Here is a 26076-nt window from a genome sequence, read left to right on the forward strand (position 1 = left end):
GTGAATAAAATAGCTTCACAGAAGATTCTGTCTGAAGAAAAATTATTTGAGATTTTTCTCACAGCCCTGCTTGGGCAGGGGGGTTGGACTAGATGATTTCAGGAGGTCCCTTTCAGCCTCAGCCACTCTGCGATTCTGTGATAAGGGTATTCTGATAAAATGAAACTCCAGGTCACTACTTCAGATTTGCTTCCTGTCCAAACGAAGGTGCCCCCCGTGGTGCCCGGACACGTTTTGGGGTTTAGCCTGAAGACCCTGTGCGCTGCGCACCCGTAGCTCAGCCTGGGATGTGCTCTCCCCCTCATCTCGCCCTGGAGCACGCCTGAGGCGCACCGTCCGGGGACGACCCTTGGTGCCCGTGGAAGGCGGGCAAGGACACCCCCGTCCTGCCGCCGCCCTCGGCCGACAGAGGCAGCTCCTTCTCTCCCTACCCGCCCCCCCCCCCCAAGCCGCCCCATAGCGCTGCCTGCCCCGGGCCCGCTCCCTTTCCTCCCTCCCCTCCCGCCGCCCCGGCCCGGCCCCCTGGTCCCGGGCGAGGCCGGGGGCGGGCCGCGCCGGGCGGAGCGGAGCGGCGGGGAGCGGAGCGGCGGGGCCCTGGCTGCGGCCCAGCTTCCTCCGCCGCTTCCTGCCGCCGCTCCCTGCCTGCGCGCCCCGCCGCCGCTCCGTGAGTGCGGGCCGAGCGCGGGGGGGAAACCGCGGTCGGGCCGGGGCAGGGGCCGGGGCCGGGGCCGGGGCCGGCTCCGCTGCGGAGCTCGGGGCTTGGAGCCCGGCAGCGCATGGCCGGGCCGGGAGGGCCGAGCCGCCGCGACATGGCGGCGGCAGCAGCGCGGCCTGCGGAGCCGTCCGGGGAGGGACGGGGGGACGGGGGGAGGCCGGGGACCCGCTGCGAGCCCCGGGGGGCGAGCAGGCGGTGCCGTACGTGTCGGGTGAGGCTCCCCCGAGCGTCCCGGTGAGGGCTGGGAGGGGACCGGTGGCCCCGCAGTTGGCTGTGCTCGGCCGTTCGCTGCCTTCGCCGTGCGTTAGCAGGCACGCGTTGAAGCGGCTGTGCCGTCCCGTGTCACCGGGCTGGCACGCCGGGTCCTGACAGCGCAGCAGATGCCAGCCCGGTGCCGCCTGCTCCCTCCGAGCCTTCAGCGGCATGTGGCGGCGGTCGGAGAGCAGGGACGGCTCCCTGGTACCCCGGGTGGGCTTCCAGGGAGCGAAAGCTAGCGTGGAGCTGGTGGCGATGCCTCTCGTTCGTCAGAAATACGGTGTTACAGACCCGCAGCAGCAGCTCTGCACGTTGTACTTGAGCTCGTACATCGGTTTGCGATGTGTGGATTTTTGTAGGGCTTCAGTCTCCTGCTGTCCGTACGCCTTTAGGAGTCCATCCTGCTCTTGCTATAGATCCGCTGCTACTCGCGCAGTTAAACGGGATGTGTGTGTGGCTGCCTGTTAAACACAAGCACGAGAACAAAAACGTCAGGAAAGTAGAAGCGGGTGGCAGTGACTTCAAGTGTGTTGCTGCATGATGTCTTTGGCTACAGGTGTCTCCGAACTCCATTAAACAGCCCTTTTACATGGGAAAACTCATGTTTTAAAGGGTTCCTTCCCATCTCGTTTTCACGTGTTTTAGATGGAGGTACAGTAGCAGCACGCACGTGTTCCAGGTTGATAGCAGTTTTACAAGGCATATTCTACTCTGCAGCTTACTACACTTGTAAATATTTTGTCAGATTTTTTCATGAAATATTGAAGAACTGGTATTCTCTAGTTTTGTTTCCGCCAAACTCACAGAAATACAGCTGGCATCTCCCTGTGAACATCAATCGTACATCAAGGACAAGTTGTTCTACTTCAGACATGTCATCAAAACAAACTGGGGCAATTTGTGCCTAGGAAGATGATAGAATGAAATTCTCTGCTCTCGGCGGCAAGACTTTGACTTTCAGAAAGCTGAGGCTAGTTTTTCATAGTCTTTTGTTTTTATCTGTTTTACCACCATTAATTAGGTAAGTCCTGCAGCTTCCAAAGTAGGTGGAAGGCTTTGCATAGGATCTGCTCCGACCCAGCCCTTTAGGTGGGGGACTGCATGGGTCTCTGGCACTGAGTCTCTCAGCTTAAGTATTATCTTGGATGGGCTTCAGTCTGCTATCTCATGCAGTATGCTACAACCACAGTTCATTTTCATTACTTGCTATTACTTGACTTTAAAAAATAAAAGGATTTTACAATTTCTTTCCAGTTCATCCTTTGCTGATACTGCCTTTTGTTTTCCCTTATGACATCTTGAACCACTCTTTTCCCAGTTTTTGTCCCACGGCAGTTCTGCCAGGGTGCTGTTGAGTTCAGTCTGTTCTCCAGCTGTTTTGGTTGTTACTCCCCCGAATATTCTGTGGTGACGGCACTCTTTGCATCACTGTTCATGCCATGTGACTGCTTAGTCTGTCAGCTCCCTCAGCCAACTGCCTTTTCACACGTGAAGTTTTCATTTGCAGGCCAACATCATTACTTACAAGCTATGGCTCTTCTCATGGTATCTATTTCACTTTCTCAGGGATATCTGTGAACGTGTGGGAAAATCCATGTTAGACCATGAGCACGTCAGCCCATATGTTTTCCCCTCTTGTTCATGTTTCCCTCGTGTTTCATGTTTTTGACAATATGTTTAAAGTGGGATACAGAGCATAAGCAAAAATTGGATTTGCTTTATGAGTTGGATATTGAGAGGAATCCCTGAATTTTTCCATAAGACACTAACAAAGCCTTTGCTATAAAGTGCCAGCAAAAATATGTCATCAAAGAACTACTCCTTTATCTACTCAATCCTTGTGTTTGCTTTAGTCATAAAGCCAGCTATGGGCTCTTTCTGTTCCTGTTTCTGGACACATCTGGTTTCTGTTCATCATTAGAAGTAGTTTTTGCATGGTGAGTGGGTTGCAGTAGCAAACACAAAGAGGATTGTGTAGGATGCAGACATGAACAGACCGTGTGTAGCATGGGCAGATGAATAAAGAATGATTAATAAAAGTACATAATGCTGTGGGATGTTTAATCTCTCTTGGAAAGTTGTATCCAGTCATCTGAAGGCTCTGTCTCATTTCTCGTGCAAAAAGTACGTGAGTGTCTCACCCTTTCAGGACTGCAGTACGATGTCAGGGCTGGCGTTTGAGCTCTGGTGATGGTGTAGGATGTGTGATGTGCCTTCGGGCTAGGAAATCTGGAGATGACACTTTCAGAATTTCAGATGACATTTTCCAGGGGAAGAAGTGTGGCTGCCACTACCAGTCAGGAGTTCTGGTCCTTTTACTGCTCTAGCAGGCAGCGAGGGCTTGTTTGCAGCAAAGGTTTTGGTGGCCGTCAGAGCGCGGAGCGCCCCAGCCCGCTGATTGATGACACTGCCCAGTTGCTGACCATGATGGATGTGGTTCTTGCTGGGATCGGATGACATTTGATCTAGTAGCGAGCAAGCCAAAATGCCACAGGTAATGCTCTGAAAAGACATCCAAAATATATCAGCTTGCAACTTGCATCAAAACATGTGGCAGTTCCACAGTAGTCACAGAGGATCTGGCACTTCTGACCTGCGCGAGTCTCGTCTCTTTCTACTTTCACAGTTAGAAGGAAGCTCATAAAGCCGCATCACAAATATGCTACAGAGCATCTTGACCTTTTGACTTAATCTGCACATCTTTTCTGTTCAACAGCCCTGTGTTTTGGTGGTAGTCTGCTCTTGGCAGCTGTACAGTTCTGTTAAGATACATGAAAGCCCTGTGCTAATTTTTGGAATGCTAGATTCAGTGTTCTCTATTGCTTTTCCAGCCTGATGCAATTCTATTTTTTTCATTAGCAACATAAAATTGTGTAATTTGAATTGGAAAGTTTGACTACAAATGGCAGCTGGAATTTAGCATACCCCAGCTGAAAAGAGGAATTAAGGTAAATGTATTTACACCAGCTCTTTCCAATTCAGATGCCCACTGATGAAATAATTAACCCTACTGGTTTCACAGTTAATGACCAGTCCTACTGGGAGAGTCTTTCCCATATCCAAAGTAGTACCTGGAGACCATCTGGAGACTCATTTAGCTATATTTCATAGGGTAAGCATGCTTAGATAAGCTAATGGTTATTATGCCATCTTAATCTTCCCGTTTGCATTCTGGTAATGCAAATATAATCCTCCCAGTTAATCATGAATTAGGAAAAAATGTTGTGATAAGTATTATACAGATAAGAGCAAAAATACGGCTCTTGCCTGACAGAGCTGGCACCCTAATTATAAGATGAGCGAAGAAGTGGGTCTCGACAGCTGGATTGGAAGCAGCGATATGGCAGCCGTCAGGGTGGCAGGCTATTCCTCTGCCACGCTGGTGCTCTGCTTCGCGGTTCTTACAAATACCACAGCAAAGCTGCAGCATGGGGAAGCGCTCCGAGGTTGCACGTTTGGAAATTTAGCAAGTGAGCTGTGGGGTTGTGGGAGGAGGGACTTAACCTCTGAGTCAGGTGTGCAAGGTGGGAATGGGTTTTGAGGGGTTCAGGCAGTAAAGGCTGTTGACTTCTCCACCTCTGCTGCAGAAGGATACTGTGAAGAGGAAAGACCTGCTTATTTATTTATTTATTTATTTTCCCCAAGGATAAGTGATTTCAGGTTCACTCTAGCCTTGTATCTTCTGTTGGTCCTAGCTCTACTGAGTTTCAGTAAGACATAAAACTTAAGAAATAACAATTATTAATTTTAGGAACTATATCCAACTCTTTGTAGCTTCTAAATGTATACTTTACTAAGAGGGTGCATTTTTTTGTGTTAAATACAGTCTATTTCACGCATACTTTACATTAAAGATAGACTGGGCATGCCTTAGGTTTAAGTCAACAAATTTAGCTCTGGTATCTGAGGTTGATTTTTGGCACTTTGACAAATTTGAAGCTTTTAAAATTAGGTAGGCAGATTGTTCTGCTGCTTTTGAAGTGTTTTGATCTTTCTAGAAAGCTGGAAATTAGCAGTTACAGTGGGGAGCTTTTGATCTTAATCAGCTTTTTGTAGGCAGGCTGCCATTAGGAGTCTTTTAAAAAGTAAGTAAACCAAGAATAGCAAGTGATGATGATTACAGTTCAAACTCTTGTATGCTGAGCTCAAAGAGTATGAACAAGTTTGGCAAATACTAGTTCTTAGTTTTGTATGAAATGATCGTTTAAATGGAAGAGATTCAGCTCTTTCTTTACATTCTTTATTTTTTCCATGAAACTGAGTAATTTTTATTTAAGATTTATTTAAGATCTGGGCACAAACCTACGGACAACACTGTGTGCTGAGTAGAGATCAGGGTGAAGGTAACATGCTGGATGAACTCAGCTTTTTCTACCTCAACAATCTTTATTTATTTATTTTGATCAGATTGATTAGACAAATACAATTGTCTAATCAATTGCCCTGTGACTTGATTTTGTGCATAGGAAATGGTAAGTGTACTGTATTTGTTACTCCATCACAAAAAGAAACTTCCAGGCAAGGGTTTACAGAGGCTTCTTTCTGCTTGTGCATTTGGAGGAAGTCTTTCTCCTTTAGTATGCTCCTCAGTTGATCACTGTAGCCACAAATTAGCCTTTGAATGTATTCAGAAAAAAAAAAAAAGAAAAGAAAAGGAAACTGGTCTGGAAAGAGACAAATCATGGGGATATTGCCAAGGTATTTAATCCTCAGTGTATCAAGTTCATTTCATGTAAATTGTCTATTTCCCCTCTGCCTGCTTGTCCTGAATGCATTGCTCCTATGGCCAAGAGAAACCTAGGGAGTTTCTTATTTTTTCCTTAGCTATATTCTGTGTGTTTGGGGGGGGCTCTATTTTTGTCCAGGGGTTTCATTTCAATAAACTATTAATATTTTATTTCACATAAACTGAAACAGGTCTGAAAAGTAATTTCTGAAGCACCTTACATTTCTTCCTCATTTTTCTTGACTAAATGTAATAATCCTATGGCTGGCATAAGCGTGTTGAGTCTGAATTGGTGGCCGTGATTTTAATAATTAAATTAAAAATTTTACTTGTAATGTCTTCTGCCCCTGAATGTGCTGGAAGAGGTCAAATAGTGCCATGTCTATACTGTGCTACTTGCGTCCTGGATGCTTGCTGAGTAGCTGCCACGTTCTTATAGCTTCATCCCACTTCTGTGCTTTTTAAAGTCAGGCACAAACCCTGGCTGGCTAGGTTCTTGATATTCTGTGGCTTTTCTGAGAGCTCTCAGGTCAGTAAGCATTGTCTGATGGATGCCTCCGTGTGTGTGTATTTATGAAAATCGATTAATCATCCATGTTATCTTTTGCTGTGCCTGCTCTTACTCAAAGACTGCAAAGTCTCTGGGTTGGTCGGTGGATTCCCAAGCCTGCGGTGTCAGCACTTGGGTTTCCTGCCAGTGTTTGTTTCTAATGCCACGTTGATTACATTCAGTTAGAAATGCCACATTTCAGATCATTCTTGGTACTAACTGACACTCAGTCTTCTCCACGTGTCCTCAAGGCTTGTAGAGAGCGGGTTCTGCTCCTGCCCTGTTCTGATAGTGCCTGCTGGCCACGGGCTTTCGGAGGTGGAAAAGACTTGCTTGCATTTCAAGATCTCAGATAACTTTACAAAAGAATGCTTTTGCCCCCAGCCAGCTGAAATGACTTTCATTTGGGTGAAAGCTGTGGTTTGGACAGCTTACGTAATCTGTCCAAATAGATAAAGAATTTTCGTGCTGAAATGAACTGGTAGATCATTTACGTCAACGCTGAATAACCTAAACACAGCTATGTTGTTCCTTTAGGGAGGACGTTTTGCTGCCTTTGCTATTAACTCTTTACATAATGTGGTATAAAATCCTCAGTTTTCTAACAGCAGCTGTATCAGCCTTGCTGTCTGGTGAATGGCCTGATGAATCTTGTGCTTGGTTAAGTTGCAGTGCAACAAGTGGCGATGCAAGCTTTCACATGAAGCTTATGTGTATACGTATCATGAGATCCCAATGTAGAAATAAATATAAGCTTGACATCGTTTGGATCTGAAGCACCTTTTACTGTTTTGGGGTTGCTGTGTTGCATGGCTATTGATGTACATCAGGGATTTGAAATGTTCTTGAATATAGGTAGCCAAGAACTGGAATGTTCAGATCTTCACACTCATGCGGTAAGGAAGTGCAGACCTGCAAAGTCAACAACCCTGAATTCAGCAGCGTTATTTACTTGAATGTCTAAGCATATGAAGCTTTACACCCTTAAGTACAGAAAATTTGGAAATCTATAATTTAAGAATGTGACGGTATATAGTATACATTGACTGTGATGTCAACGTAGCATTTCACAAAAAAACGAAGTGCAAGGAAGCAGAGAGCAAAGGTTTCTTTCTTGCTCTATGGAATGTGTAGAATATTTCAGAGGTTTCTTTCTTGCTCTATGGAATGTGTAGAATATTTCAGAGGTTTCTTATGCAGCAGTGTGGTAGCACGGTTAAAAACGGTATCTATCGGTGGCATTCGGTGACATTATTAACTTTGATGTGGTACTGCAACACTAAGTCATTTCTTTTCCAAACAGAATGCAGTGTATGAGTATTTGACTGTCATATGTTCATATGCTTTTGGAAAACAAAACATTATTTATTTATTTATTTATTTATTTTCTGAAGCATATTGTTGAAAGACATCCTGTAAACTAAACCACAGAAGCTGTGTGATGCACAGCTGTAGTGATTCAGTGAATTCAGAATTGTTTTTTGATTAAATGCTGAAATCTCTGAAGGATTTTTTTTTTTTTAAGTTTGGTGGAAAATATTTATAATTTAGTTCTGTTTCTATTAGGACTCCTTTATTGATTTCCTATGAGAGCTTTCATTTGTATGGATTCTCTGGTGTGTAATAGAGGAGTCAACTCACACTGCAGTTTGTTCTTACTTGTAGTTGAGGACAGTGTCATAAGAATCAGAAGACTTTTGTATTTTATTAAACTGTCTGAAATTACTCAAAAGGTTTTAGGGAATGTGCATGGGTGAATGGTAAGAGAAACCTTTACCAAGGGAGATATGTTAGAGAAAAGAAGCTTTTATTTTAATGAAGTTTTTCTTACCATGAAGTTACCAGTAACTTACCAGAACCTAAGGCTGGAACTTTGTAGTAGTTAAAAAAAATAAAGTAAATTGCAGTCTCCCGGATACTTATCACTGCTGCCTGGAAGAGTGTCCCCTGTAGGTGCAGATACAGTTTATAACATCATGTAATAAAACTGATCTTACAGCATTCCTAAGAGTTCATTGCTGACACGCTCATATTTTTTGTTACAAGATAGGTGACGTTAGTCAAAGTCTGAAACTGCATTCATGAGACTTGAATATGTGACTCGATCTTATGCTTTCAGAGTTTAAACTCAATAAACCTGACAAAGTGATTAGACAGTAAAGCAAATTCTGTTTCTCCTTCCTAGTAAATAACAGATGCGGGTGAAAGATCCATCAAGAGCCAACCCTGAGAAAACAAAGAGAAGCAAAAGGCCTAACAGGCCACAGGATGAAGACTCTTCAGATGATATTGCAGGTAAATACACTGAAGTGTTATTTTGCCCCAAGGTTGAGGGCTAACAAAATCCATGTTGACTGGTGAAAACCACAACTCAGTGGTACCAGGTAATACTTTTCCTGTTTGACTTTATAACAAAATATCCTCAATCAAGTCTTTCTGGCACGATAGGCTGTTACACTACTCGACTGCCTTGAAGGGCTGGGCAGCTGGTTGGTCTTCAGTGGCAAGCTCTTCAGAGCACAGGAACGGTCCTTTCCAACGTGCAGAAGTTGAGGTGTGCATGGCAGGGAGCTGCATGGTTGAGCAGGGAGCTTCTGACTGAGCTGAGGCAAAAAGGAGAGGCATAGAGGGTAGAAGCATGTTTGGACTGTCCTCAGAGGGGTTCTGATTATGTAGGGATGGGATTGGGTAAGCCAGCTCCGGAACTGAATCTGGTGGGGATGTGAAGGGTAAGAAGGGCTTGTTTGGGTACTGTGACAGCAAAATGAAAGCTAAACCTAATTGTGTGTGTTGTATACCAGATGGTATTAACAGGAGCACAGATCAAGATGATTTTTTCCATCCTTTCAGCACTTGTGAGACTTCATCTGGAGAACTGTGTTCAGGTGTGGTCTCCCTATTACAGGAAAGACATTGAGTTGTTGGAGTGAATCCAGCAGCTGGTCATGCCCTCTGGGTGGTTAAGGAGACAGACCATGGCATGTGGAGAGGGGCTGAAAGGAATGGGTTTGTTTAGCCAAAGGGGAGAGAGCAAAGTTTCTTCCTTCAACCATCTGATAGGTAGTTACAGAGAAGGCAGAACCAGACTCTTTTTAGAGATCCGCAAAGGAAAGTACTAAAGACAAAAGTCAGGGCAAGGAAAATTTGGCTAGACATAAGGAAATTTAGTTTATTTTCACTGTAAGGATGGTCAGACAGAAAACTGATTTTCTAGTAAGGGAGTGAAATCTGTCCTCAAAGCAATTCGGTGCTCAGTTGAACAAAGCTGTGGCCCTGCTTTGAATTAGGCTTTGGACAAGGTGGCCTTCAGATGTCCCTTTAAACCTAAGTTTTTCAGTGATGAATTCTCATGTTAGGAATCAGCAGTTGTAATAATATATAGGTATTTGTATTTCTTTTTTAAGATAGGAGTCAACTGCCTGTGTTGTTACGTGCAAAAGCAGATTTATGCAGCATTTCACTGATGACAAAACCAAAGCAGGGTAATTAATTTTGTACAGTAGTAGTCCTATTAATAGTCCTAATACAAAGAAGCTTTTTTGTTTAAAGAGGTGGTGGTTATTGACTTGAAAGTGTTTTTCATTGTAGGAAGACTGAAATAGATCCTTTATTAAGTTCAGTATATGGGGAGCAACTGGCTGATCTTCACTAGTTTTGTTCTTTCCTAATGCTGAATTGTCGAATATTCTTCCTCTTTAATGTACATGTGCTCCCTTTTGTAGGTACTGTCTTTAATTGTGTCATGTTCTATAGGCTTAACCTGCCAGCATGTGAGCCAAGCAGTGGATGTGCATCATGTGAAGAGGGCGGTCGCTCAGAGCATTTGGTCAGTATGTTCAGAATGTCTGAAGGAGAGGCGGATGAGTGATGGCGAGCCCGTGGCCCCTTCAGACATCTGGCTGTGTCTCAAATGTGGCTCTCAGGTAAGTCTGTGTTTTAAATTCAGAGGTGGATAGGCCATGATTTTCTGAAGGATGTGACTGGTATAGATCCTGCCTGTGTGGCATCTCATTACTTTCAGTGAAGTGTTGTGACATAAGTACTTAGTTGTGAGAATCTGTGCTTCAACTTTAATAGAACGGGATGTGGCCTTGTGTTCTTCTTGTTTGTTTTTTGGCAGTATTTTAGGTTATTTTTATGCAGTGGTGCAAGTTTGGCATTGTAGGTAGTAGGTGATGGTTCCACCTTTTCTCTGCTCTTCTGTCTCTTGCTACATACGGAGAAGTAGCTCCAGGAAGTGTTGCGAAATGCATCAGTTCAGCTGGCTTATCTGGCAGAATAAAAATAAAAATGCATGAATAAATGAATATGTATATTCCTGAATCAACTTATACTGTGGACACTCAATTGCTAGATTTGACTGAAACCAGGGAGAAAGGACCGTGCAGGGGTGAGAATGCTGCTTTCTGTGGCAGCTAGCCATTAGTCCGGATCAGTTATAATGTCAAATTGTGGTCTCAGTTTAAAATGGCAGGTCCTGACCCCAAGGGCTTGTGCAGGTTTCTGGCTTGTGAGTGAAGTAAAGGCTGATGCAGAAAAATTCAGTTTACAGGCAATGTCATGCTTAATTCAGCTAATAGTTGCCAGAAAAAAAGCATTTCATGTTTTCTCTTAGACTTCCTATAGGTCTTACTACAGTAAGGACAGATACCAGCTTCTACCACGATTATCTAATCAGATTTAATTTTGCAAAGAAACATGTTATTAACAGGCTTCAGAAGATAGTTAAGTAGATTTGAGAAGAACTGAGATGATCTCTGAAAATTTGCAGTTAAGGACAGCTTTTAAAACAAGTTAAATCTATGTCCTTTTTCATGTTTATGTGGTCAGTAGCCTCCAAAACCCATGCCTTATTCAGAGATCAGTCTTTACTTCTAAGTTCCGCTCTGTAGATACTTGAAAAACTGCAAATGTTTTCTCTTGAATTTGCTGTACATAAATGGTGTATTCTGAGTATATTTTTAGTGAAAAAAAGAATTTATGTGCCTTTTGCATTTGCTGTCTGGAATGCATGTAGCGTTCTTGAGCAGTGAGGCTTACCTATGCTGTCCTGTCCTTGATATTCCATTGTACAAATAAGCTACATAGTCATTTCCTTCACTTTTTTTTAAAAAAAGGAAATTCTTGTCTTTGTGAATAGCATGATTGGCTTTCTATTGGCAATTCTTATTCAGAAGGTAGGAATTAGTTCTGTTAAATCCAAACAAGCCTAATAATTTTCTGTACTTCTAACTGATCTTCCCAAATAGAAAAGATGAGATGTTGTTTTGTGTTGTAATGGGTTTTACTTTATTAGAAATAATGTGCTTATTTTTGAAGAAAAGTCAATTGATATCTTTGTAATACTGAATTATAAAGAATGTTAAACCCTCTCAGTCACTGTGAATGAACATTTGGGCACTGTAACTTTGTTCAATTTTAAGAAGTAAAGTTTTTGTAGTTTATTTGCTAATAATGTAGTCTTTTCTACTTCCATTTCTTTTTCTCCTTATTGTGTTAACATTTCTATTTTTAGGGATGTAGTAAGAACTCAGAAGGCCAGCATTCTCTTAAACACTTCCAAACAGTGCGTACAGAACCTCATTGCATTGTTATCAGTCTCAGCACATGGATCATATGGTAAGAATGAGTATGCAGGTGTTCATTTATGCTTATATATAAGGATTTCTTGTACCTTAAAGCAATGTCTTCTAATTATAAAGAATCATTTTGACAGACAAAATGAATGCGTTATATAGATCTAAAGAGGAGAGAGGCAGGCTTTCTGGAGTGAAAATTAGTTTGTCCTTAGGACTTTCAGAGAGGTCGCAAATCAAATAAATGGTGGTTTTGGTATGCTCCCTTCCTGCCCACCCTATTTGCTTTCTGTATCTCCTCCATTGTCCAAACACAGGTTTCTTCCTGCTAAGCAACATTCAGTCACATCACCCACCTTTTTTCTTTGATATCAGTTGTTTTTAAGTAGACAAAATGTCTTGAATTGCTGCTGAACTATAGTTTTGACAGCAGCCACAACACTATTGCCATGGAAGATTAAAGCATACCAAGATAACTGTGAGTCCATCGTGTACTATAGAGAGTTGGCTGGTTATAGGGGTTTGTCTTTTCTGCTTGTTTCTGTATGGTTATTTTCAGGGCTACAAACTTACTTTAATTAACTCTTAATTTTGAAGTGCATTAGGGCTTATCATTAGGTGTTCATGCTCTTCATTAAGCATGAAGAGCATGTATGGGATGATGGGATTCCTTTTTAATTCATCTTTTTAGTACTAAAAATTGAAACCTAGAGCTTAAGTAATTTGTGTAAGTTTTTTTTAAGAGTAAGTTGTTTTTTTTTTTTTTTTTTTTTAAACCGGGAGGTAAATCCAGATATCCTGATTTCCAGTTCATTTCCTCTTTTGTTTAGGTGTTATGAATGTGATGAAGAGTTGTCAACACATTGCAACAAAAAGGCTTTGGCTCAGATAGTTGACTTTCTTCAAAAACATGGTTCCAGGGCTGAACCAAGTAAGTTTACACAAATAATTTTATCTGGAACATCTGTAACATACTGTCTTTAAAAATGAGCATTTCAGATTTTGAGTCATATTAATCATATAATAGAAAAGTTATATATGAGTGTGTATGTAGTACAGTTTGTAACTGCACAGTTACTTGGGCAAGTAGTGATTATCGTAGTTTTTTTATAAACAATTTCATTTTTTATACAGTACAATTAAGTTTTTAAAATATTTTGAGCACTGTAGTATGGTTTTCACAGATTTTGCCTTTAATGAAGATAAAGTTGTTTATTGTAGAGAAGTTGATATACCTCAAATAAAATGCTCTATAAATTAATGCACAAAAACATTACAGAATAATTAGTGAATGGATTTTTTTCTAGTGTGGATGTGTCACATCTTAAAATTTTCAATTCAGATTTGTTTTCCATAGTTAATTAAATTTGTGTAAGGGGATCTTCTCGTACTCTGGTGTTGGATTTACTGCTTTCTGTTCATTGATGTCATTGGGTTGTGACATAACGTTCATTTCTGTTAATAGAAAATTCTCTTAAATTATTTTCTTACTTTAGGAACTTCCTGTATCTTACTAGTATATGTGGTAGTAGATAGAACTTCGTACGTGTGGCCCTCAACTGTCTATATTCTTGATAATGCTGATGTTATTCATTCCTACCATAACACATACTTCAGCATTTCTGGCTTGTAATTTATGCTATACATCAGATTCCAAGTTTTCTTCACAAAATAAAACAAAAAATGAACAAATGAACAAAACCACATAACTAAGCTTGTAAAACAGTTGGTTGCAGATTTTAGCAGAGGTTGGTAGTCACCTGGTTGTAAATAAAACTGGAAAATAATGCCTTAGAGGATTGGACTCTGTATTCCTTTAGCTGCATGTGCACAAATCCTGCTAGTTCTAAGAGGTGGTATGCATTTTTTAAGGGAGGAAAAAATAAAAGGGTCACTCAGAAATTCATATTTTATATTCTGATCTAGTCACAAGTTGTGTGTTGTTTGTAATACATTGATGAATTGCTACTTTTTGCATCTTTTTGCCTGAAACAATGAAAATACAGTATGTGATTTCACTCTCGTTCACAGTTTCAGTTTCAATTTACATGAGGTCATAAACGGGTGTTGTAGCTTACTTGCGGATTAAAAAGTTGTAGTATTTGTTTCAGTTAATTCAATTTTTGAACTTCTGGATAAGATTTTCAGAAGGTATATGATTCATTGTGCGTCATGCTTTGGATTTGTACTTTGTGAAACCTGAAAACCTTTAAAGTTTTCTGAGTACAGTGCTTAGAAGTTTTTTGTGAAATGTCTTAAATTAAGCAACTAAAATTCTAAACTAATTTAGAAAAAGTAAGCTTATCTTTAAAATCAGGTGTTTATAGTAGAACAGGGCAGAATATATTTCTTCTATATATGTATTTGTGTTTTGCTTTGATACTCTGGAAACATGTATTTCATTTAAGTATCTGCCAGGTGTAACTGGAAACTCCTTTCTGTAACTGGAAATTAGAATGTATTGGTTTTATTTAGGGATTTTTTTTTTCCCCAATTGATTTAAAATGGTTTTATCTTGAGTTTTTAATATCAGAGATTGAAATTACGAGCTAGCTGTCAACCAGTTTTAGTTTGTCGTTACGCAGTTAGTGACAGCGTATATGGAGTTCACCCTGCTTGCTGTGGTGCCTCGAGAAGCGAGGCTCTGTGGCAGTGATCCGCAGTGTAGCAGTAACTAAGTGCACCCAGTGACCCAGAGCTTTTACTGCGGACACAAGGTAGTGAGTGAAGCAATACAGTTGTACATCGGTGACAGACTAACAAGTCCACCTTCCCAGCACCTCACACTGTCTGTGAGGTTTCTGAGGCAGTGCTGCCTTAGAATCAACGTCCCTACAGCTTGTTCCTGCTCCTTCTTTCCTGGTCGTTCTCCATCGAATTGCTTTGGGAACTGTGAGGGGCAGGATTTGCGCTGGCTTTTTTCTGCTCTGGATCAGCTTCCTGGAGTGATCCACTGCTGGTGAGAGCAGCACCGTCGTGCACCAGTGCTGCCAAGTGCTCACCCCCTCAGCAAGATGGCTCGGTAAGGCCTGCGCCCATCCAGGCGGGCCGCGGTCCACCTGCTGCCGGTCGGTGTGCGCTCCTCTGTGCCGCTCTGCGAAGCCAGTGGCCCTTGGTCAGGAGTCACTGCTGCTCTCGGGACCTCTGGGAACAGCCACCCAAAGGTGTTTTGCTGGGCTTTTTTGTGTGGCGAGGAAAAAGTAGTTTGCCTGTCACAGCTGGTTGCTTTGGTCCTAGCTACCTACTGGAAGAGGCTAAGAAACATCGATGCATTGATAAATAAATAGGTGTGAGCAGAATTTTCCAAACAGTACTCAAGTTCTGTGGATTTTTTTTATATTTTTTTTAAGCTAGAATGCCTTTTAAATGTTTTTTAAAAATTAAATCTGAAATCAAAGCGTAATTTGTGCTGTTGTCTGGAAACCAAGGACACAAAGTATAACAGTGAAAATTAACTCTACCATTGACAAATTATCTTTTCTTTTAAGCATAGCATTTCATTTCATGTTATCACAATATTTTCAGTATAACTATCATCCTTTAAATTCTTTGTTGGCTTAGATTTTAAAAAAATATTTTGCATATAAGTTAATAAACTATCAATTTTAAACTGGAAAATATGAATTATTAGTTGTCAGTTTTATGCTGCTTGTTTCCCATAACTTAACTTTCGTTTATTTAAAATTAATATCATGCTTTATTCTATTCCTTTCCCATTTGCTCAATTAAAAAAAAAAAAAAGCAAGCATTTACTTAATTTTTATACCCAAATGTGGCACTGTAAGAAAGATTTATCTTATATCTGGTTTTCTTTCTAATGTAACAACTGGTCGGCATGGTGCTTCATCACAATTCAAATAGCATTATGTAGAAATTTCTGCAGAAATGCAGTATGAGCATGGATATAAGTAACAGATGAGAGCTGTTAGGACTTTTTTTTTTTGATTCTTGAAAGTGTAGGAGTCATTTAAAGATAAAATAATCAGCTTAAATATGTAAGGGAGGGTTATATAGATTTCCTAATTAATGCATCTTGGAAAATAAACAAAAGCAAAATGCTTGTCATTTGGTACTAATGTGGTGGAATAGTGTGGCAGCAGGATCCCTGCTTTTCACTCAGTCTCTCATAAAGATTCAACTTCACTTCAGCTGTAAAAATGTGCAAATTACATTACTACTACATGACTGACTTTTGTAATTACATTAAGCGATTGAGATAAATCCCAGTGCTGGGTTCCCAAAAGAATGCTTGCAGCTGTGTGATTTTCGCATCTGATCCTATGGTTTGTTGTACCCAGCCATGCCTGCTATTTTTTTTTTCCTTTTTTTTTCTCCCCCTTCTCTGTAGAGGAGTCTGTTTGGTTAAGAGGTCATGTTGGGCACAAGATGGAAGAATAAAGCAAGACTGCCTTCTAGGGTGTACCACCCAGAAATTTGTTTTGTGGAAAAGGTTAGCAGGCCATGATGATTTTCACAGAAAGGCAGGTGCAGTATTGTCAGTGTGGCACACTTGTGAGCTTCACATGGACATAATGCACATGTAGTACACAGGAACCATGCTGAGACATTGCTAGCTGGGTGTCTGCTCATTTGCTGGAGAAAATAAATTGTTTTGTGGTCTTAAAAATGCATATTTTCCTTTATAAAAGCCAAATTAGACATTGTTTGAAGACATAAGATTGCATACTGAATTTGTTTATAGAGCAGTTAATTTGTTTGTGTGGCAATAGAATGAGAAGGAAGAATATCTGTTCTCAAATTCTGTAGTTAATTTTATTATTGGGAAGTTCAAGCAGAGGAATGAGATTTTGCTAGTAAGTTCAGCTGCCCAGCTTTTGCCAATAGGTGAAATTTAGAAACTTGATTTATGGCTTAATGGGTATAACTAATGTAAAGCAAAGATTAAAAAATATATTATTTTACAGTACAAGTAATGGGTGTTAATTTGTCTGGAAAAACAGTTTGAATAATTTAAACTTAAGCAAAATAATCCAGAATATGTTGACTATCCAAATCTGAGTTACACTTCAGTGAAAAGATATTTCTGTTTTCAGTCATAAATTTTCTTTCACACTTACTGTTAAAAAATAAATAAAAATTAGACATTTTGTTGTTTTAAGCCACAGGTTCTTCCCTTTACTGTCCACATACTTAACTTGTGAGGTGTAGCACAAGTCTTCTAAGCATAGAGCATCAACACCAGGGGTTGAATAGGTTGCTTTTTCACACTATGCAGATAAGTTTTTTAGTTTGTAACATACTGACAGAATCATAGAAACAAAGTTGTAGTTTGTAATCTTTAATTTGGTAGGACTGCAGCACCATAAGAGGAAAGCAATCCTTTAAAATATAAAATTAGCGACTGTTTAAGATGAGAACGGTGCTGTTTTTTGAGGGTTAGCTAGACATTCTTGTACAGTGTTGGAAAAAAAATATATATTTTTTTTAAATAAAAAATGAGTGCCTGACAACTTAGTACCATTTTGTAATATAGCATGATGAGAACTTAGTAAAAGAAATCTATTAACCTTGCTTTTGCTATGAAGACCTTCAGCTGAAGTATCTGAGCTCTATTCAATAGAATATGCTTGACCTTGGAATAGAAGTGCACATTCCTGGAACCCCATTTTTAATTACACACAAAAAAAAACCCTACACAACAGCAACAAAAAAAAAAACAACAGTCACATTGAAAAGATGAGCAAAAATGCTTACTCCCTCAGCTGAAAGAAAAATTGGATGTCAGTTACATTTTTGCTTACATACCATCTGCACCCCCAGTCACATTTCAGTTTCAGCAAGGTAGGTATAGAAGTCCAGGTACACTGCAAATGTTTGCAATACTGGCAAAACAAATAGATACAGAACCAATGGTTTTTTGAATGTCTTCTGCAAGTGGGTGTGCCAGCACTGTTTGCTTTTACACCTGGTCTGGTGACTTCTTGTGATTCACAAACTGAATCATTCTCTGTATAAAGGACATTTAGTCGCATATCTATACAGCTGGTGCTGTGCAACCATCATGTTCCCTGCACTCGGAGCCTTCAAGACAAGACAAGCAGGAGAAGGTAGAAAAGCTCAAGAAAACACTGGTGCGATCTTCTTCTGCATCACAAGCAGTGCTGTAGCAGAAGAGCAGCCTCTGACTGCTGTGGGTGTTGTGGACAGGGGTTGCCAGCACTGGGGAGGAAAGGGCAGCGATGGGTGGCATGGCCGAGCATGAGGGCTGTGCTGAAGCACAAGTGTAGTTGTCTGGGAGTGCAAGAAGTGAGCACTGGAGAGGGATGTTGTTGCAGACCAGAGGCAAGTGATGAAAGGTGGTCAGAGGGGCATCCTTACTCAACTCCCCTGTGGAGAGCTGGGAGATGGTCTTGGCAGGGAGCCTGTGGAGCGAGATAGCCTTTGCAAGAGAAAAGGAGGCTACGCTGACTGAGGCACAGCTTGGATGAGGGTTTTTCCTACATGACTGGATGAGAAAGGATACCTATACAGAAAAACTGCAGAAGGAACTTGCCAGAAGAGTGTACTTGGAATGTGAGACCCCTCTCCCCCCCCCCAATTGTCAAATACACTGTCCCAGTTACGGAGGCATGGGCCTGCCTGGGGCTGATGCCCACCCTCTCTGAGAAAGGCAGAGAAGCCAAGGGGCACCATGTTAACTCTGGAAGATGTAATAGTGCATTACAGACAGAAATTAAGCTATGAATTTAATCATTTCCTTGCTTTTCACCCACTTTGCTCCTGGGAACACTAACAAGAGTTCCTTTATAACATCTACTGCTACGTGTGGCCAGGTGGCTGAAAGCACTTCTTTTTTCAGAGTGCTGTTCAGCCAGGAGCTGTAGGCCCTCATGGATAGCAGTAGCTTATAAACATTTTGGTAGTCCTTTTGATAAAATTCTTCTGGTATTTATACTGACTTAAAAGTCACTTTTCATATCCCAAAGCACTGCTGTGAAAATATTACAGAACTACAGGATTCAGTTGGGAAGAGTCTGAAACAGTTCAGTGCAAATTCACTTTAAAAAATTACGTATTACTCTTTGATTAATAACAGGCTGGTAGCCTTGGGTTAATCTTGCAGAAGGACCCTTCAGCCCCAAGCTGTAAAGTATTAGCTATCGCAGTCATCACCAGCATCTTCTATTAAGACTGACCAACTCTTCACATGTCAACTAAACATTCAGCTTTAGGCCTGTCTGTCATCTATCCCCAATCTGGAGATGCTGAGCAGAGTTAAATTTAACACCGCTCTCCTTCCTCTGGTTCTGTATTTGTCCTTAAAAGTGTTTGCATAGGGTAAGCTAGAGAGTTGATAGTGGTTGTAGTGGCAAAGCACCACTTCTGTCAAGATTTTTTCACAGATACAAAAAAGCTAGGGAAATATCATTTGAAAGGAGCTTGTAAAATCTACTGAAAAATCAAGGGACAGTAATTAAAACCTTTGTAATGAAAGGAGGTTCCTAGACTCCTGTAACAGCACACAGGCCTTTTCTTAATTTACTGCTGCTTCTTCTCCCCATGCTAATTACTAATTTGCGACAGTCGTATGTCTGGTTCTCATGCTCTGCGTTTTACAACTGCGTATTCACTCAGCTCTTATCACAAACCTGGATGCTTTTGCTTTGTTTTTCCTCCCTCAATATTTTATATGTAAGGCTCAGCAAATGGAGCCTTGCTACTTGTGTGAAGCTGCCATTTAACCATGAAGTGAAATGCTTTTATCGAGTTTGCCCTGCAGATACGGTCCGCTGTGGCAGTGCTGTCCTTATTTGGTGGCTGTGCAAGGAGAGCCAGGTGGTGCTGCAAAGCGTAGCACAGTGAAGCGTGGACAGATCTAGGTTTGACATTTGTCATCCTGTACTGCTAAAGGGAAGACAAAAATCTGCTTTTCCATATGCTTATGCTTTAATTTTTGCCTGCAGTTTTGTCCAGATGGCCTTGTGAACATTGTTTACTTTAAGATGCTGTCCCAGATGTTTTTGAATGCCGATGGATAAATGCAACAACTGTGGTATACTAATACACAAATTATTTACACAATTTTGGCCTTTTTTTTTTTTTTTTTTTTTTAACTCTCTCTTCTCCCCAGCACTTCTCTGTATGGCACACTTTTCTGACGGGAATAAGTCTCCAATTATATTATTAAATTTATTTCTAAGCGTGAGCAGTGCCTTCAAGTTGCAGATACTTGGACCTCTCTTTCTGCTGATAAGATTCTTTTGTAGTTCTGTGTGGATGGAAGTTTCAGATGCTGTAGTATATCCCTTGTAAGCATGTCAAGTAAAAAGTGTTGGTGCACATAGCCTGTAAAACAGTGATTCTTAGGGTGTGAGCAGCTCCCAAGCTATTTCTCATTTATTGCGTCCAAAAACACTTTGCTTTTTCAAAGAGAGTTTATTCTTTCTTTGCCCTTGAACAGTCTTCGCTCTCCACATGAGTGGAATGGAGAATATTTTAAAGCTGTGTAAGCAGTTATTACCAAGAACATTTTAAAATATTTTCAAACAGCACAGCACCTCTCACTGCGTTTTGAGAAACTCAGATGCAATTTGGAAAAATAATTATGCCTTGATGGCACTATAGGGTGCAGACAAACTGCGTCAGAGGCTTGTTGCAGATAAAATAGATATTTTAATGACTTCTTTTTTATTTAATTATATTTTTATCTTCTAAGTAAGAAACTATGCAGGAATGTACATGAAAGAACCTTTCGGCATGAGCCTTTCATTAATGTAAATAGGCTGGTTAGTTATTTCTCAAGAATGCTTTAATGAGACTTCAATGTGAAACTCACTAGAACAAATATATGAATTCATATGTCAAGACATAGATTGCAGCATCACAATTCTTGGCATCTATTAAGTCCATAACTCGTTTACATTGACATGCATTGTTAATCAATATTTAAGACACTGCAGATGTCAGTAATGTTCATATTTAGTCCTGCAACCATGACAATATGAAAGTTGCTAGTAGAATTCCAGGCTAAATATTGTTATCTCAAGTCTTTCCATTACCTCTAGGCTACAAGTTAATGACTGTCTACCTTTGCTGCCTCTATCTATTTAAATAATAAGGGAAATGGGAAAACCCATGGATGTTATACTGGTAGCATATTCCATTGCAGTTTTACCATTTTTTTTGTGGTTTAAAATTAAAACAACATTGTTGTGTGCATTTGGGTTGTGTTAGCAACCCCTCAGGCTGTGACAAAGGGAGGTAGGTGGAGGAGTAAATGTAGCATTTGGGAAAACTGTTAACAACTCCAGTTCAGTTACCTTGACCAAGCTGTACAAGACAGTTTAAACAAAGCACAATAATTTATAAAGACTCGCACTATTCAGTTGGTAAATTCTGGTCACCTCTCCTTAAATGCACCAAGGAGCAGCCTTTGTGTGGTGTCTCTAGTGTGTGTAATGACACTATATATAAAAAAACTTCCTATTGTTAATAAACTAACAGAATCTATTTTACTTTATTTATTGCTTAGGTAGTTGAAGAAGTTAGTCTTATGGGACAATCTAATTGTTGTGGGAAGTATTTACTGGTATTTACTATGTGTAGCTGGGGGGGAGGATTTTTTCCAGGGATTTAACTGCTGATGTCTCTTGTTTTTTAAAGACTATGAAGAGCAGCTTAGAGTACCATCAAGGTATCCTTAAGTACATGTCAAAAACTATAAGTATAATCCACAGAAGGACTGAACTGGTTAAACTATACAATTATCTAGTAATGTTAATCTATAGTTTAATTACAGGTTCATCAAAAATCATACGACTCCGTGAAGAAAACAGTGAAACAAGTGAGATACTGAAAGGCAAAAATTCTGGTAATGGTGCATCAGTTCCAGTTAAAGGAATAAATAATTTAGGAAATACATGCTTTTTTAATGCTGTCATGCAGGTAAGATGGAAAGCTCATACAGTTTTCGCTTTATAGATTTCAGAAATAATTAATCTGTTTAAAGAGTGGCCTTCTCTAAAAGGTACTGAATGTTACCAGTTTTCATTCTGCTGTCTGGAGGTCCTTTAAAAATGCTTCTCACTTCTGGCTATCCAAGCACTATTTCCTTTTATAACAGAAAAGAGTTCCTGGATCAGTAGCATTTTTCAAAGTACTGAGACAAATGAAAATGTCAAGTATGTTACACGCTGCATATGTGTGTGGGTTGTACTCTAGCATATGGTTTTATTTGTAGTTCAGCATTAGGCAGTCATGAGTAATGCATGGTATTTACCATACTGGTGGGTGTGAAAAGTGGTACTTTATGCATAATTTAAATTATCAAGCACCAATGTTGTCTGCGCAGTGAGTTGTGATGATTTTAAGCCCCTACATGCAGCTATAAAAGCACTTTTATTATTCTATATATTTTCTGACCAGATTAAGAGAATGAATTATACCAATGCACTTTTATTGATTTGAGCCTATAAATAATCCAACCTCCTAAAAATAGCAGCAACCCTACTGGATTTTATATCAGAACATCCTAATGCCTGCTGGTTGAGCAGAGACACCTGTATATCTGCAGACCGGAGTGAGCAAACGAGACAAAACTGCTACAAAGGTGTTCTGAACTGTCGCGCTTTACTTAGTGTTACTGGTGGTGGTGACAAAACATAGCCACCAAAGAGTACGTTTGTAAGGAGTAGCGTCACTACAGATCATCTATGCATACTTAGAGCACTGTAGAAACTGAAGCGATCTGCAGCAAAAAGTAACTAAAAATAATAATAATAAAAAAAAAACTGAGATGTGTTGAGTTGATTTCTCTCTTAAATTCAGAGAGGCGGTACTTCACAGTACTGCAGAGCCCCCATGCTTCCCGGAGCACTGTGAGGGAGGCTGCAGAGTTCAGAAGAAACAAATGCTTTCTCATATTAGTGTCTTCACCATCCAAAACAAATAAATAAATGAACTTTGTTGTACAACAAAAATAGCAAACTTATTACCAGGAGGCTATTTTGGAATTACAAAAGCAGAAGTACATACAGTTTTCAAAACAGTCTAAGATTAGTGATAGCTTTTACAAGGATGATATCTGCTTTTTCTAGTGGTCTCACTTAAACCTCAGTTTTATGTTATTGAATATGTCTGTTTTCGTCTATCCCTGAATTTAGAACTAAAGGAAACTGTGTAGTTGAAAGATCAGTGTTTCTTTTTATTTTTTTTTCCTTTCAGAACTTGGCACAGACTCACATACTGAATGAACTGATGTATGAGATGAAGGAAAAAGGAACAAAGTTAAAAATCTGTCACACTTCAGACTCGCAATTGGTAAGTGTGCAGTGGCAAATACAAATTTGGGCAAACAAGAAACAAGAACGGGAAATCACATCTTTGTTAAAAATACTCTTATTCTCTCATTTGTTTTTATGTCTTTATAGTTTAGCCAGTTTATGATATAAATGAACTCATTCCTATTACAAGGCTAATTATTCAGCACTGAAGGAGGGGAAATAATCACTTCCTTTCACATTTTGTAACACTGAAGTAGCAAATAATACCTGACCTTAAGGAAGAGTGGCTTATTTTTGTTTCCCATTTCATTTCTTCAGTGTGCATACATAATACAGAGAATAGTATTTTTAGCTCTGTAAAGTGTTTATGAAATATTTTATTCCAGTCTATTCTAGCTCCTCGTTGATGAGGCTTGTAAAATTTACTGCATGCTTCACAGACAGAGGATTAAACTGAGAGAAACAAAATTCTGTTGAAGACTAAATTTCTTGTCCTCAAGTTCATTTGAGGCATATGGGAAAGAAACTAGTTGTTATTATCAAAATAATATGCTGCTGTTCCCAGTCACTTCTTACAGCTTTGGGTTTTCACAATAAGTTGTTACCAAGTGGGGTAAAGGTAATACCCTTTCCCCTCTGCTAGCTAGTAAGGCAGTTTTCAGATGCTGGTTTTTTTTGTTGGTTTGTTTGCTTTTTCTTCTTTTTCTGCTGTTTACTGGGACCTTTCTAGTGATGGTAAGGATTGAGAGGATACCTGTTTCAGATACCTCTGAAATCATAAAGAATTCTGCATGTTGTTGTCAGTGATGTTGTTAGCTTCTCCAGGCAAGAACAGTGTGAAATTCACTGCACTGTTACCTGTATTATTACCTCTAATGGCAGTTCTGAACAGCAGCGTGTTTCACCAAGTTACTCCTGAGCTGCAACTGAGGTCTGGAGCTTGTTTGTGCCTGGAGGGTTAGGAAGGCGGTGGTACGTTGGTTTATGCTCAATGTGAACCTTGCACAGCCAAAAGGTTGAGAGATTTATTTTCTATTTAATGACAATGCTTACGGTGTAAGGTCTTTGGAGCGAGGAATGCATTTTCTGGTCTCTGTATGTCAACAGAGGATTAGAGGACTACAGTAGCGTAACTGATAGTAATGGAGAAACTCCTAGCTTCATGCTTGGTAAAGGGTATTTTTCAAGTTTTGATAGTGTATGTAATGTGAATACTTTATATTTGTGTGTATCCACAGAGCTTACGTTTTGTTCAGTTGTTTTTTGGAAGAGGCAGTCTCTCTCTCTAGTTGTTTGTCTGGAAGCTGTAATCTGTTTTTGTGAGACTCCAACGAGCTAGGAAGTAAGCCCTGTGATGAGATATGAATCCGGCCACATGTAAGGGAGAGCTGTTGATCTTGGAGCACAAGTAGCAGCTGAGGAGCGTCTCCTGATCTAAGTCTGTGTGAGATGGCCCCTGGCCAGGTCCCTGCAGCCCTGAGGCCTGCTGGGTGGTATGAGCCTCAAACCAGGAGGGGCTGGCTGAGACATAGCATGGCTCTAGTTCCGCCTGCTCCCACCAAAACCTCTGGCCTGTCTGCTGCCGGCCTCTGCTTGTGAACAACTGCCCGTGCCTTCCCGGCTCCCGCAGGAGGAGTGCTCCTGTGGCTGTCGGATGTGTGAGGATTTCAGGATGCAGCTCTCGGCTCAAGGCACACAGGAGTAAGACAGATAATCCAAGAGGTGTATGATGCGAACTTCCACTTGGCATTTACATTCTGAAAAACAGAATTTCAGCTTTCATCACGTGTTACTAATTGGTTTCAGAGAAGAAGCAGGAGAAGGTTCCCTTATGGCTAGCTTTCAAGTCCTGTAGCCTGGCAAAATAAAAGAAGTCCTTGTTTAAAAACTCGTCCATATTTCTTACCTTAACCGTTACTGCATTTCACTTTGTTCCAGTAATCCTGTCTGTTTCCAAACAAATCCTGTTTGTTCCAGTAATCCTGCCTGTTTCCAAAATTACTGTTAACCACTTGTTTGTTCATTGAAAAGTGCTAGGTATTGTGACTATTGCTGTTTAATTAATAAGCTTGCTCCTTCACCTTTTCAATCATGTAGGTGACATAAAACTTTTTTTTTTTTTTTTTTTTAAAAAAAAGTAAAACATAATGATACCAAAAGTCACATTGTTCTTTTTCGTAAGTATGTTAACCTGAAAAAAGACTTGTTTATCACTCATTTTGAAATCTGATGCACAATTTACCTTTACTTTGAAGGATCCTTTGGTGGTAAACCTCTCTAGCCCCGGGCCCTTGACTTCAGCGATGTTCTTGTTCCTTCACAGCATGAGGGAGGCTGGAAGAGGTCCTCTTTCTCCCAAAGTACTGTTCAGCCAGCTTTGTCAAAAGTATGTATTATATCTTTTTTTTTTTTTCAGTGATGTATTTCTAAATATGCCATGTCTGTTGTGCTTTCTAGCGTGCTGTTAGATTTTTACTGAGCAGCCCAGAAAATGTTGTAAAATTGCAGGGTTTCTTGTTGTACTCCAGGGTTGTACCTGTTTTTCATGATGTGTATGTCCTAGCCCATAACTGCTAACATGCAGTGTGGGCTTTCACTTGGGTTTAAGAGGGCAGAAGATGACGTAAAACCAAAAGAAAAAATACCATAACCTTTCAGGTCTTGTTGACAGCTGTATATTAGCTTAAAGCCGTGCTAATACTGCAAGATGTGTGTAGATGTTATGGGGAAAAAAAGTAAGCTTTTAAATGGGAAAGCTCTGCTATGATGTCTGTCCTTGGCGTCAGTTCAGAGTGAAAAAGAGTATAACAAGTAAGGACTTAAAGCAGTACTGAAAAGGCATATGGCTCTGGATTGCGAAGAGCTTACAAGCCCTAGAGAAGCTCCTGTTTCTTGGTGTGGAAAATGTTTACAGTGGTGCTTTGTAGGTGTCTTCAATTACGATGCAAACAATCTTGCTTTTTAAAACACCTATGGAAGACCTATTTAAAAGTTGATACAAATATTTAAAT

General features: G+C 40.3%; 1 protein-coding gene across 1 annotated transcript; it reads left to right on the top strand.

Annotated features, from left to right (window-relative positions):
- Positions 1 to 505: 505 nt before the first annotated feature.
- LOC118157125 (ubiquitin carboxyl-terminal hydrolase 45-like) lies at positions 506 to 25791 on the top strand. Its single transcript, XM_035311367.1, has 9 exons — positions 506 to 664; positions 8432 to 8541; positions 10000 to 10169; positions 11762 to 11865; positions 12653 to 12753; positions 21583 to 21728; positions 23007 to 23102; positions 25321 to 25511; positions 25554 to 25791. Exons 2-9 carry the CDS (start codon positions 8442 to 8444, stop codon positions 25612 to 25614), a joined length of 969 nt encoding a protein of 322 aa, XP_035167258.1. The 5' UTR covers positions 506 to 664; positions 8432 to 8441; the 3' UTR covers positions 25615 to 25791.
- Positions 25792 to 26076: the final 285 nt, after the last annotated feature.

The sequence above is a fragment of the Oxyura jamaicensis genome (genome assembly GCF_011077185.1).
Source record: "Oxyura jamaicensis isolate SHBP4307 breed ruddy duck chromosome 3 unlocalized genomic scaffold, BPBGC_Ojam_1.0 oxy3_random_OJ101376, whole genome shotgun sequence".
Classification (NCBI taxonomy): Eukaryota; Metazoa; Chordata; class Aves; order Anseriformes; family Anatidae; genus Oxyura; species Oxyura jamaicensis.

Coding starts and splice junctions, on each gene's coding strand:
- LOC118157125 (XM_035311367.1), top strand. CDS start 8,442: ATGCGGGTGAAAGATCCATCAAGAGCCAACCCTGAGAAAACAAAGAGA. Junction 10,170..11,761: donor GTCTCAAATGTGGCTCTCAG/GTAAGTCTGTGT, acceptor TTCTATTTTTAG/GGATGTAGTAAGAACTCAGA. Junction 21,729..23,006: donor TTTTTAATGCTGTCATGCAG/GTAAGATGGAAA, acceptor TTTTCCTTTCAG/AACTTGGCACAGACTCACAT.